Below are 14,626 nucleotides of genomic sequence, written 5' to 3'. Positions count from 1 at the left end.
CTAAGTGCTAATGCTTCGCCTTTTCACGAATTTTCTCACCAAAGGACAAGGAGAAGTCGTCGCTTGAACGGCTTTCGCTGTAGTGGAATGAGGTCTCTTCGTTGCCCGCTATTCCTTGGACTTGTCCTTCTGATCACAACGAACGCAGGTAAGCAAAGCTAAGAAACATGTTATAACTATGATTCGCAGTTTTAAAATGTTTTACAAGACGTTGTTTCTATACGCAGATGACGTCTTAGCTGATGGGTCAATAGCCATTTCATGTTTCTTTAGAACAGTTCAAGCCACTCGCGTATAAGTCTCCGATTTCTTGCGGTGTCGGTTTGGCAAAGTTAGTGAATGCTTACACGGCGAATTTTTCTTCAAGTTTACAACGTTTTATTTAACGTCATTCCTTGTATATTTTACAACAGAAGTTTATTGTCGCCCAACGCAGATTAAAGCAAACCATTTAAAGCCTTTATAACATACCTGAAATTGCTGCACAAGATAAAAGCGCTCAGTTCTTACGCGAGGTTTGTCTACAAGCCATATTTTCAATCCTTGGTCTTTTGACCTCTCGTCGCCGACATAACGCAAGCCCCGACCTCGATGAAAAGTCTTTGGTTTATTGTACTTTAATGTGTGTTTATAAATTTTTACCTGTGTTCCTCTCCTCTTTATCGCAATTGCCACGGGTAATGGTCATAAATCGTTCCAATATAAACTCACCAACATGGAAAATGGCCTTATCTTTAATTTATCTAGAGCATTTGAGGCCACGAGGAAAAGTCTCACCTCGCCTCGATTGCTATCAGCTTAGATAATTCTCTCCATTCTTTGGATCGTCGAGCTTTAAATGATGCTGCTGTTATCTGCAAACTCCATTTTGTTGTTGATAGTGCTACAGCTAAGCTTTTATATAGTAATTGAACTGAAGTAGATATTTCCAATAATATCTGGTCTTAAAATGACCGCTGAAGATCTCACCCCATGTGGTTATTTACCGAACGGTCGTGCTGTCTCGGGGCTGTCTCTTTTGATTTCTCTATTTTGAAGTAGTGTAGAATTCTGCAAAACGTAAAGATTCCGTTTTCTGCAATTTTACTGACCTGATTTATGGAGATTTGTCGGTTTCACTTTTCTTTGACCAGCGCACACGTGCGTGTTCATTACTAAACTTGCGTGTAAGACAGTATAATTTTGTAAGTCTTGCTTCTCACTGAGTGTCACACAACCGAACGTATGGCGGCCCATACGAACGGAAGGCTGGCTTCCATATGACCACTGCTGATAAACAGAGTTGTTTCACGTTTGGTCGTTAAGCTTGCCGTGCATGAACCAAATCTATTTCATAGTAATTTCTTATACTAAAAGGGAATGAAGGAATGCTTGCAGGCCGTACATCGAAAGAATCGCAATCAATCATTTGGGTCCATATGGAAACTTGCCTTTATTTACTACAATTCAAAGAAGCCTTTCACCAATATACAATACACTTGTTGTCGCATGTTCAGTCAAAATATTTGTTACTGTTTAAAAACCCCATCGGTTGCAAATTAAATGAACTTCATCAGCGGGACTTAAAGTGGTTTTAACAAGCAGCAGCACTGTTCTTTTGTCGATGATATTGAATAGCGGAAGCGATACTTAACCACCTAAGCCACCATCCGTTTCTAACTCACGGCCGAGTCAACGGGTAATTCTTGGGTTTTAGTAGCGATCTGAAAAGCCAACGAAACAGGGTGTTTTCAACATTTCACTCGTAAATATTGCTGCAGCGCAATTTTATAGTCAGGGCATAATAAAAGTTATATTTTTTTCTCAAAAGATCATTTAATCTACATTACTTCATGGCCAACGAAAGAGCTTGGGCGTATAAGAACTGAGGAATTTCACCCTAAAAGTTGTAGGTTTATTTCACTTTATATCGATAAAAAAAAAAAAGATTTAGGGTTGTTTATTTTTCCGCTAAACTTTTTCAGGTCTTACCGATCCATTTGGAAGCCGTTTATCAATACGTTTTAGGTTCGTGGAATTCTGCACAATTTCGTCATGTCAACAAGCGATTCTTGTCAACTTAGGCTCGATATTCAGTTCCGTCTGGTCAGGCCACCGTTATTTCGGGTTGTTTATATAATCTTGTGTTTGCCAACGGACACAGCAAGGTTGTTAAGTCTTTCAAACCCGAGGGATTCCAAGGGATTAGCGGCCGATTTGTTTATCTCATTTCCTGTATTTTATATGGCACTGATCTGCCAAGGGGGGTCAAAGTGTGACTAGTCTGAATTTCATTTCAAAATGGTGTTATCGTCGTTTATGAATTCCTCAAAAAGTCTCAATCTTTCATGTCACCGTCGGAATTTAGCCAGCCGGCAGTTAAGGTCAATTCTATTTTGTTTGTAGAGTGCTGTCCCATTTGTAGTGTCGCTTGACGCTCGTCTGATCAGCTTTACCCTGGCTTGACCCTCTGTTAGGGTTTGGCCTGGAAAACTCTCACATGTTTAAAGAACGAAACTTGTCAAGAATGGTAATTCTCTTTGGAATCTACGCCCAAGATCCGGAAGGCTTTTTTATGAACATTCTGCGGCTTTAGTGTCTGTTTTACTTTCTTTTTGCCATCCGCCGTTTACCGCCGCTTTTAAATTGTAAAAACAACTCCTCTGCCAGAGTTGAAAGCTTTACCCCGCTGAAGTTTACAATGAAAATAACAGAAAACAAATAAGAAAGTTACGGTATATAATAAGCTTATCAATTTTTTGACAACCTTTCCTGACAAAGCCTTCCCTGTTTAGCTCAATGTTGTCATGATAATCAAAGGCGTTTTGTCACACGTGTACGTATTATTGTTATCAGAAACATTAATCTAATCTCCGAAAGTCAGACAAGGCTACGGGGTCAAGCTCAGTGGTGACTGCTGCATACAATGCCTGTCTGGGTGTTGCAATTGTCTTCACACAATCGCGTGACACAAGTAGAAAGAAGCAGTTATAAACTTTGTGCTTTAAAAATGGCCGCATTTTTTTCTTGTTTTTGAGAGGTGCGATGGGAAACAAAAACACTATTGAAACATAGCTTCAGTCGTGTTAGGATGACACGGCCCTAATCAATGGAGGGTTTTGATGAAAGAGATTAATGAAACTGTAAACAGCCTTTTAGAGACCACTCGACCACACAAGATTACGTAAGGAGTTGGTTAAGAAAACCTTGATCCATAGTACGACTTGGCCTCTTTAACCACAACTGAAGCTCTAAATATTTTATCTTACTGTCGGAGTTGTCTTTCCGATTGCCATTGATATCTCTCAGTGGTATTGCCTAAGATTTAGCAGCCCAAATCAAACAATATACGCAAAAATACCGTAACTTACGACCTTTTCTTTTTCCGTCATCTCTCGAGCTCTGTCGATAATGCGTTAATGTTGTAAAGGGAAATCACATGTTTATTTTTTTTTTGTTAATCTAACAAAAGATTAAGGCACAAAATCAACAAAAATTGCGACGTTTTAGTTAATGTAAACAAAAAAAAAAGAACGAAAGAAATCGGCACAAAAACGTCTGCCCTTGTGAAGTGAAAAACTACATGTATACGGTCGAAACTTTGCAGAAGGAAAAAAGCTATTTCTGCTAGACTGGAGAATGAAAGAAAAAACAACATTGCTGTGTGTATAAATTTTTATATTTTAAAGTTCTTATACTTCTTCGTTTTGGAAGATTGTCACAAGATATCATACTGCTGATAATCAGTTCGTGCGGTCTTAACAGACAACCCACCAGTCAAGTTCAATATTGTGGCGTGAGATAACACCAGTTATTAACTGCTCTCAAAAACGTTATAGAATGAAGTAAAGGTCAGATTTCTATTCTTTCCATCAATAAATTACTATTTTATTAAGGCGTCACTGCTTTTGATTAAGGACGTGAAGCTGCCCTTCTGGCCGTTTATTGATACAAAATGCTTTTTCCCATGTTTTTCTCAGGAAACATAATTAGCTCAAATATTCTTAATCTGTCGTGACAATGCTCAACACTGGGTACTTAAATTTTCGAGATAAGATAAACTCCATCCTACAGACGTCAAATTGATGTTACTCCAGATAAGATAAGAAATTTTCATGCCCGTGTTTTGCTGTAGGATTTCTTTTGCTCACGACTTTCACAGTTATTGTTACGTCCTCGGCTGACTGTAGATGGTAGTCCCGCTGACGTACAATCACTAATACTAAATAAGAAAGACTTAATATAAAACGCAACAGTAAAATTTATAGCCAGTCTGCTTAAGCCTGGTTTTCACTAGCGACGCAAGCACAAGTGCAGGTCAGTGCAAGCACAAGCGCAATCACTCAAAAAGGACAAATTTTGATCCTCGTGCTTGTGCTTGCCGCAAGCTTAAGAACAAGCATCAAAATGCAATGTGCCTGTGCTTTTGCTTGAGTCAATGCCGTTTTCACGGTTAAATAAGTGCTGTTGTCCTTGCGCTTGTGCTTGCGTCGCTAGTGAAAACCAGGCTTTAACGATTCGCCACTTTGTAGACATCGCGGTTAACACATTTCGACAGATCTTGTAATAAGTTATAATGTGATTAACAAGCCCGAAGATTTACCACGTGCCCTCATCATGCTGTAATGTGTGCAATGCCTCGTTTCTTATCGAAGCATGGCAGACTTGAGTTGTTTATAAAAACAGCCAGAATTCTATTTTGGTATTGGATTAATTTTGCGATCATAGACATGCAGCCATAGTCATATACGGATAAAGTAAGTGTACAACTGCAAATGCCCGACTTAGACATCTAGCAACAATGTACGAATTAATCTTTCAATAAGGCGTTACTTGTATGAGCAAAGCATATTATAAAAACTGACAGACCTGATTAGCAACTATTTTTTTCTTAAAGGATTATCATTAACAATTTATTAAATTATTATTTTTATTTATGTTTGAAATTGATGGAGTCATCTTACAAACCAAAGATAAGATTTGGGCATCTATTTAGCTCTGTCCAGGTAGATCCCAAACGATGCGTATCATAGGTTTTACTTACATAAGCCCGAGATGATTGACCGGTATACCCCAAGCACGATATTATCTAAAGAACTGACAGACCTGATTAGCAGCTTATTTTAGGTCTTATAGGATTATCGCTTACAAATTTTCAATTAATTTTTTGTTCATGTTAAAATTGATAATATAATCGTGTATGTGCACTCGCAGCCATAATAAGATAAGCTTAATTTCAAATCCATGGTCTTATTAAGATAAACGAATGGAATAAAGAATGTATATCTTGAACATCCATATAGCAGGCAAGCTCAACCTGATTAACCAACCGATATCACAAATGTACGACTTGACATTTTATCAAAGGTGTCTTTCACGTATGTGCGATTTCAGCCACAGCGGCTACTTTGTTATGTATGCTTGATAATGAAAATTATATCCAGCACAAAACAGTAAAACAGGATTCTCCGTATTAGTACAGCAAGATGGCGAAACAAGACATAACAACCAAAAAACTGAGTCGTTTTCTAAACGCTGGGTTTATAAACTATTAAAGTTGAACACACAAACTTCCGCCTCGAATCAGCTAGCCTCTATCAACAAACATTGTGATAAGTGATGGGATACAATCTTAAAAAAAAAATCAGCACTATGACTTATTTAACCCTGAGTAAGTAATGCCGACTGACTTCAAGCATCTCATTTACCCTTACACAAACACGCGCAAACATATTCCAAGACTGTAGGAAATGATAACTATAAATGGGTTAATTTGGGGTACATGTGTCCCTAAGATGTCTTACCAACATTGTTATTAGACCTCTGTCTTCTGAGATTGTGTCAGTAATGTCGAGGAGGTCAGCCATATCAGCATGTCATCCCGATTTCCCTATACGTAATTCGCCATACTGGCTTTACTTGCTTTGTCAGTTATCGTTATCACGGGTAATCTTTCGTCTTTTCTTTTTTTTCAGGGCAGGCATCAGTCCAAAGAAAAGCTAGGCAGATTGAAGAAGGATTCGATATCCCAGGTTTTTGTTTTAATTATCCTGCAGTCTCGATAAACTTCGAACGAAGTTTATGAGACAAACAATTTATCATTTAAAAGAGCAAACCAGTGGTTATTTCTTTCCAGTGCCTACCTTCGAATTCACTCAGAGTTTTTAAACCGATTAAAATCGGTACTGGTGGATTTTTACTGAAACTTGACAAATGACGGGGTTTACCTGAGGTGGTGGACAAGCATATTCCAATTCTGACGAAGTAGCAATACTGCTATTAGTTCCATTGTTTTCCTAACAGAGATGATGAACATGTTTGCCTAGACTTTTTCTTGTAATTGTATGTCATATATATGGAAATACAAAATGTAACTCAGTGATCCGGTGTTCCCGTAACTCCACGACCTTGGAACCTTAGACAAAATTAAACCCAGTGACATAGTCTTCTCAAGTAATGATAATGACCGAAATCCCTCTATGGCGCGCGCCTGCAGGGAATCACGGTAGTTGTATTCATCGTTGCTAAGTCTCGCGCATGGTTTGACGAATACAACTATCATGATTCCCTGCAGGCGCGCGCCATAGAGGGAATCGGGCATTATGTCGTTCATAGGTTAGACATAAAAATCAACATTGATCTGGGATGGGAAAGGGTGGCGAAGAAACATGGGTCATCTGTAGATCAAAAGGTAAAGTCTCCCAAAGCGCACGTTTCACCAGGAATGCCCTTCGTTTTACCCAATATGTTTTCTGTAAATGGTTTGTTATCGGGGGCAACGACTTGAGCACTAAATTTGTTCCAACAGATGGTTTGTTGTTGTTGTTTACTTAGGATCATGTCCACAAGGTTGGATAGGATACGGGGGATCGTGCTACTTGCCTTACGTCCATGGCAAAACATGGCAAGAAGCTAACGAAACTTGCCGTGAAATGGATGCGCACTTGGCCCTGTCCAAGAGCGTCGAGGAAAACGAATTCATAGCAGTAGAAGTAGGCAGACCGGAATCTCGCGTGTGGATAGGTCTTCGGCGAGTCGAGGGCGAGTTTGTATGGAGTGACGGCAGTAAATCTGACTTTACAAACTGGCTCCGAAATGAACCAAAGAACGGTAAAGAAAGTTGCGTTAGTCTGCTTCCTGAAGACATTTTCTATTCATGGGAAGTAAGAGACTGCGACGAGCGACAAGCGTTTATTTGCGAGAGAGGTAAGAAAACTATAAAATCAATACCGTTGAAATTCAAACGTCATTCATGACACGTGGCATATATATATTCATCGACATGTGTGCTTACGCGCGCGAATGTTACAGGAAATCTGTTCGATTGGTTCAACATCTAATTCCTGAAGCCATACCTTGTTTTGTCCGTTATGTCCGACAGCGAACAGTTCTTTTCAAAAGTGATTAGTTTAAAACCAACTGCAAAGTGACTTCTGTCGACATAGGCTTCGAGACATGTCACTTAAGAATCGGTTCTTTTGAAAATACTTAGTATATGCTTTAACCGACTCAGTGAGAAAAGTCACACGAAATAGTACTAAAACGTTTCGTTAAATAATCGAATAAACGTTTTTAATGGCCTTTGATTACCGTCGTTGCACGAATGTGGAAAGGGAGACGTTTCGAGCGTTCGCCACTGAATGAGGACGGACCTGTCTTCATGGTTCTTCAAAACGTAAATTAAAATTCGTAAAACTTAAATTCATGATTAGCATCGATGCAGTTTGAAACTGCAACTTTCATGCTACTTTTTCGCGCATTGCAAATAGAATTTACCGATTGCGTTTCACCGGTCCAAATGTTGTCGAACTTCTGTTCAGTCGACGTCACGAAACTGCCCGATAAACTCGAGCCTAGCTGGAATAGTTTTTTTTTTTTCATTTTCTTCCATTTTAAAAATATATGATACTTTGTCTTCCAATTTGCGCCATCAGGTGCTGCAAATGGAACACTCTATCACGCCGACAACTTCTCAGATAAGGCTTTCAAAAAACCTGCCATTAATATTTCTTTATCACTTTCTCGTAGTATAAAAAAAGCATTTCAGTGGACGGTCAGGAGACAATTTTATATCCGCTAACTAGTTGTAAATCATGCAATCTGAGTGCAGTAAACGCATAGTGCTCGATTAGTTGGACAGGTTTGTTTCTTTTTGTAACTGTCTTATAAAACGCAACACGTGAGTCCAGATCCGCTGGACCGATTCGTCCAAGCGATGTGCGATTTTTCTCCTTTGTCATTTACTCCTCATCCTAACAGCCGAAATATAATTTAATCAATCGTTCTGAACCGTGCAATCTTTCATAACAACGTAGTCAATCGCTAGGAACGCGCCGGAGACGGCTATGAAGTTATTGTACTCTTAAACGATCTAGGAGGGCCGGTCAACAGTAGCTTCTACCTGCATACTTCAGCGAATGCCGAAGGTATATCGTTACTCTCTTTTTTTTCTCAATCTCTTCACCTTCTCATCTTACTCACTGTTTTAAACTTCAGTGACGATGAGAACGGTTTAAAACGCAAATATAATTTGTTTTTCGAATTTAAGACATTTCCTTTTCTTAAAAAGAAAACATATACAACGATGCGATTGCTTTCGAATTAGAAAATGTAACAGGTTGGGATCTCATGGAAGTTTTGGCGGCTGAAATTATGGAAAGCACAGAAACATCTGTCATTATTGAGAACACGAGGAAGCTTCCAGATGAGGACATTGAACTCGTAACAGCTGCACCATCTACTGACGTTTCTACAACATCGGAAAAATCAGAAACACCATCTACACCTGTTCCTACGACTGCATACGAAACAGAAAGCCCGCCTACGGATGTTTCTATGGCATCGGAAGAAACAGAGTCACCAAGTACACCTGTTCCTACGACTGCATACGAAACAGAAAGACCACGTACACATGTTTCTACGACATCGGAAGAAACAGAGTCACCAACTACAATTTCCCACAACTTCATACGAAACAAAGACCACCTACGGATCTTTCTACGACATCGGAAGAAACAGAGTCACCAAATACACCTGTTCCCACGACTGCATACGGAACAGAAAGACCACCTACGGATGTTTCTACGACAACGGAAGAACCACAGGCAGCATCGACATCAGATCCCACAACTACATACGAAACAGAAGTGTCTACAACATCGGATAAGTCAGAGACCCCTTCTTTGCATATTTCCACAACCGGTTATGAAACAGAAAGACCATCTACTTATGTTTCTACAACAACGGATGAGGCGGAGACACCATCAACAACTGTTCTCACGACAACCGCATTCGAAACGGAAATACATGTTCCTACAGAATCACAAGAAACAGGGATGCCACCTACGGATATTTCTACAACATCAAAAGCACCAGCAGAGACATCAACCACTGTTGTTCCAGCAACATCATCTTATGTTCCTTCAGAAATTATTAAAACAGAGGCACCGCCCTCTGTTGTCTATACAGGGCCAAGCGAAACAGAGCAGTTATCCTCTGTAGCTTCTACAAGACCAAAAGAAACAGCTACGTTGCCTACTGTCGTTTCTAAAGGATCGAAAGAATCACAAGTATCTCCTACTACGGTTCCTACAATAACTGAACCTGTTACAGTGACTGCTGTTTTGGATGTAGTGACTGAAGCACCAAGTGTTGCTGGAGTTCAAGAGGGAGACCAGTGCGCAGCTGGCCTGCATGACTGTTCCTCTAATGGCAGATGCATACCACTGGAGGCGTCGTATGACTGTGCATGTAACCAAGGCTTTGAAGGAGATGGAAGAATATGTACCGGTAAGTTTATTTGTTTTCTGCTATTGATTATTTGTACATGTGTATACGTTTTCAAACATCTCGGTTTTCACTCTGCCGAAAACGTACGTTAACATAAAAACGTATAGAAAAAGGTGTATTCTTTTCTGCGTGTGCTTAAAAGTAGCCATGTCCTTTGTTGGGCATCACCGCAGAGGTGGGTTGTTTTCAAGATTGTTAAATCATCTGTTATGATAAGCTCTGTTTAATTTCACCATCCACATGAAAATGCATTTTTAGACATTATTGCCGGGAAATGACTGCTGTCATTTCACTCGTACTGAGACGGAACACGAAAACAACGCGATTACGAATGAAAACGAATATGTATGGACGGGGCCCGAACTGCACGACTATAAGTGTACAGTAGTTTCGTTTAAAGTAATAGTAAAAATGCCAACTGGGATGTTAATGTTGTGAACTTGAGCAAGACACGTTTTTGGGCAAGACACTTTATAAACAGTGGAACCTCCATATTACGGATGGTCAAAGGACTGGGAAAAAATGTTCGTTATATCGGGATTCTTTACATATATTTTACTCTTACTGGGGCGAACAATAGCGTTTGTTATACCGAGGGCTTCGTTATATAAAGGTTCCTTAAATCGAGGTTTCACTGATACGCCTCTCGCCACCCAGATGTTCAAATGAAAAAGTAATGCAAGCAAGCAAGCACTGTGAATAACAATACCTCCTGTTGAACTAAAATCCAGAGTTAATTTCCGTAATCCTGGACTGAATTTCAGTCTTAACCTATACCAGGGAGGAAATTAAATTATTTTTTTTTGCGTCCATCGTTCTTCCATGTATAGCTATTTAAAAAGGACGATTTTCTTATTTTCATGTTGTAGACATCAATGAATGTGGAAATGGTCTCAACGATTGCCATGCAAACGCGTCCTGTCACAATGTACCTGGCAGCTATTATTGTCAATGTAAAGAAGGATTTGTTGGAAGCGGTAAACACTGCGAAGGTAAGAATTAGATTTGGATGTAACTTCAGTTACCTTAGATTTTCGATAAAACAACTCGATTTCAATTAAGTAGCTTAGCTCCCCCGTCACCCCCCGTAATATCAGTATTTTTATTTTAGCTTTTTTGAATAAACGAATGACTAACTCAACTCTCTGTTGACTGATCGACTGACTGACCGACTGACCGACCGACCGACCGACCGATGGACTGACTGACTGACTGACTGACTGAATGACTGAATGAATGAATGAATGAATGAATAAATGAATGAATGAATGAATGAATGAATGAATGAATGAATGAATGAATGAATGAATGAAGAATGAACGAATAAACGAACGAAAGAACGACTAAAATAACTAAAGATCAAGTCGGTATGAATCGTTCACATCTAGCTCTTTTGTATTTACCAAACCTTATACAAGAAAATGAAAATGATTAAAATAAGATAGACAAATTTCAAAGAAGTGAAGCTTATAACATTTAAGCTTCCTCGTCACAACAATGTTCTAGTACAAAACTAGGCGGCTGAAATTACATGGTAATTACATTTTTTTCCAGAAGCGAAAGGAACAGAATCACCAACTTCTGCTGAGGTTGTCACAGAGGGACCAAGCGATGTTGGTGCTCAAGTAGCAGAACAGTGTTCTGCCGGCTCACATGACTGCTCTTCAAATGGTACTTGTATACCTCTGCAAGGGTCTTATGACTGTTCCTGCAATCTTGGATTTGAAGGGGACGGCAGGATTTGTGATGGTATGATTTAATTTCTCTTCTTTTAAAAGCACAATTTTGTTTTAAGTGACCAATTTTGGTCACGTGATACCTGTTTCTGGAGAGCAATCACAGGAAAATCCCCTGTCGAACGTGTTAATGCCTTAAGGCTTGATATTTTCTGTTTTTCCTTGAGCAGCAGATCAGGCAGAATGCTAAACTGCCGAAATTTACCCGAAAAATGACATTGGCGAACGAATGTACGAACGAACGAGCGAACGAAAGAAATAATGAATGAACAAACAAACAAACGATCGGGAACAAGCAAATTAATTTTCACAGTCCAGGCTACTTGCGTGTAGCCAAGTTTTCCAGACTGTGTACAGAAGCGATTGCAGCAAAAATCTTGCACAGTTGCTGTGCAAAAAGTGGTTGGTTCAGTAGGGTTGTTTGAATAGACGAAATTGGCTAGCCTGTTTACATCCTTGTTGCCACCCAAGTCAGACGACGTGATGATTAACTTGGGAGATAGCAATTGTGCAATTTGTCCGCAACTGAGTGCATGGGGTTTTGTAGGAACGGAACAATTGTAACCTTTCAAATGAATCATCATTACTTGTTCTGAATTGGGTGGCAACAAGGATGAAGCGCATTCGCCTGTTTTGTCTATTTGTACCCTGATAAAAGAAGGCGGGGGATAAAGGACTTGAGGTAATCAGAAAAAAAACTTGCTGTGGCGAAGGAGTGCCTTGTTTTTTAGCTTGTGAAACATTTGTATTCAGTTCAGACTTGTTTGTTGTTATTTTAGATATCAATGAATGTGATAACGGTGGGAATGCCTGCCATCTGAATGCATCTTGTGTCAATGTACCTGGTAGTTATTACTGTCAATGTAATAAGGGATTTACTGGGAGTGGTCAACTCTGCCAAGGTAAGAGGTCTTTTTGGTATAACATTGCTACAACTCAAAATACTTGAATACTTGCAGTGATTCGTTACCAACGCAATCGAAAGTAATCGTTGGTTAATAAATATCATTTTTAGACATTTTACTTTAAAGGTTGGCTTTATATGTGTATTTTTTATCAATTTTATCTTGACTCACCCTACTAGCTCATACATGCATCTCGTGCTAATTTGTCTCTTCTCCCTAATGGATCGTGAAGAAGGCAAACCGCGCGCATACCCGGTATGAGTAGAACAAATACATTCGCGGAAACTCGTAGCAGGCCAGGCTTCTCTTAGTCAAGTCCCTGAACTCTCTCTTCCGCGCGCCCTTTATAGGGGTTGAACCCAGGCGTGCAAAGAGAGAGCCAGATAACTTGCATGCGCATGCTCAGAACGAACCAATCAGAGGCGAGCTTGGGACGCGCGCGCAAGGTTAAAAATGCTCGCTCAAATGACGAATTCAACTACGCGACCAAGCGCGCGAATAAATGCAAGAAAAAAAAATGTGCTCAATTGCATCCAAATATAATTCAATAAACAGCTACAAAACTCGGAGTAGTTGACGGATAGCAATTTGTGTTTGGCCGTTAGCTTTTAGTAGACACTGACTGGAAAGCTAGGCTTTTTAAGGTTATTCCGGTGATCCAGCTTTAGTACACGGTCGCGTAGTTGAACTCGTCATCTGTGCGCGCGCGTTTTCAAAAGTGCTGCCAAAGATGGTTTTTCCCATTTTGGGGGAAAAACTGGCGCATGCGCATGCAAGTTATCCTGGACTCTCTCTTCGCGCGCCTGGGTTCAACCCCTATAAAGGGCGCGCGGAATAGGAAGTTCAGGGACTGGACTAGGCTTCTCTCAAATCCCTCTCCTCCTTAGCCTATTCCACGTCCAGATTTTTAGTTTGTGAAGTAAAGCCTGGACCATCCTTCCTCTGCGGCCTGTCCTTGAGTTTCGAAATTTTTTCTGAATTTTTTCGGGCAATATTGCGTGCGCGAGTTTGCTTCTTACATCAAGGTTCCTGGAGCAAACGATAGACTGCTCGCTGGCTCTAACTACTGACCCAAGACGAACTGCATTACAGTTCATGGGTGAAGTCGATAACAGTTAGACGAAAACAGACACTGAAACGACGAACGATATCGTAACTGCTGCATAATAGAATAAGATATCCGAAAAACTAGCAATGGTATATTGCAATTCCTGCGTTTTGATTGGTCAACAGGCAATGGTATACGAGCTCATATACCATTGACCACAAATATGGTAGTCGATACGCGTCAACGAAAACAGCTGGGTAGCTCAAATACTGCAATTGGGCGTTTTTAACATGTTTTTTAATAAAACAATTATTCCACTCGCGCTTGTTGGATATGAGACCTTTATAGCCATCGAGGCGCGTAGCGCCGAGTTGGCTATCTACCATCTCATATCCAACGCGCGCTCGTGAAATAATAGTATCTCCTTATCTCTTACTCATCAGCGCGACGATTCTAAAATAGCAAGACTGACCAAGATTACACTATGATACTGCAGAAATAGTTTTAAAAAATTAAAACAAAAGCTGTTAAAATTGTGATATCCTGTGTCATGCATTTTGATGAAAGATAGCTTGCGATCATAGTTGACTATGTTGCGATTAACGGTTGTGCCGTGATTTCACAGAAACAGGCGATTTATGAATACAGATTGGTTCTCACAAAGCAAATCACAGATAATATTGACTGAGCTTGTTTTGGCTCAGGTCCATTTCATTTCTTCTGAGTCGCACGCGTGCTTGGCTTAATCTTTCACAAGTGTTAGATCCCTTTGACAGTAATCTTATCTCTTTTTTTTCTCGCGCTCCTCTCTCTCTCTTCTCGCTTTAAAAAGTTTTTTTGCTCCATACCCAGAATATTCAAAAAAAAAAGAGACAGAGAAGAGGGGGGCGAATATATGAGAACCAGCCTTAATTACGCTTGATACAAAAGCTGTACAAAAGACGATGGTCCGTGTGACAAATCGTTCTTGAAGGGAAATTCTTCTATGTTTTATAATCTTACAGGTCACCACTTTTCTAATGATTCATACTTTTGTGCGTTAAAATAGCCAAAAAATAGCCAAGGTTTATCCGCTTTCTTTCAGATAAAATTGTGACATAACGTCTTCGCGCATGAAGGTTTGCGTGACAAATAACATTGGGAGTAATGAAGGGCTATCAACACCGCTT

The 14,626-nt window shown here is 39.9% G+C and overlaps 1 protein-coding gene across 1 annotated transcript in view; it reads left to right on the top strand.

Moving 5' to 3' along the window:
* Positions 1-14,626, top strand: part of LOC144660423 (uncharacterized) — a 131,978-nt gene that overhangs the window by 139 nt on the left and 117,213 nt on the right. The window contains 8 exon segments of the mRNA XM_078521038.1: positions 45-148; positions 5,955-6,011; positions 6,814-7,185; positions 8,585-8,932; positions 8,935-9,768; positions 10,638-10,760; positions 11,323-11,517; positions 12,284-12,406. Coding sequence (XP_078377164.1) covers positions 88-148; positions 5,955-6,011; positions 6,814-7,185; positions 8,585-8,932; positions 8,935-9,768; positions 10,638-10,760; positions 11,323-11,517; positions 12,284-12,406 — 2,113 coding nt within the window. The 5' untranslated portion in view covers positions 45-87.

The sequence above is a fragment of the Oculina patagonica genome, chromosome 7 (genome assembly GCF_052425735.1).
Source record: "Oculina patagonica isolate OP01 chromosome 7, crgOcupat, whole genome shotgun sequence".
NCBI lineage: Eukaryota > Metazoa > Cnidaria > Anthozoa > Scleractinia > Oculinidae > Oculina > Oculina patagonica.
Note: the sequence above shows the minus strand (reverse complement) of the source record. Positions and strands in the feature narration are given on the sequence as shown.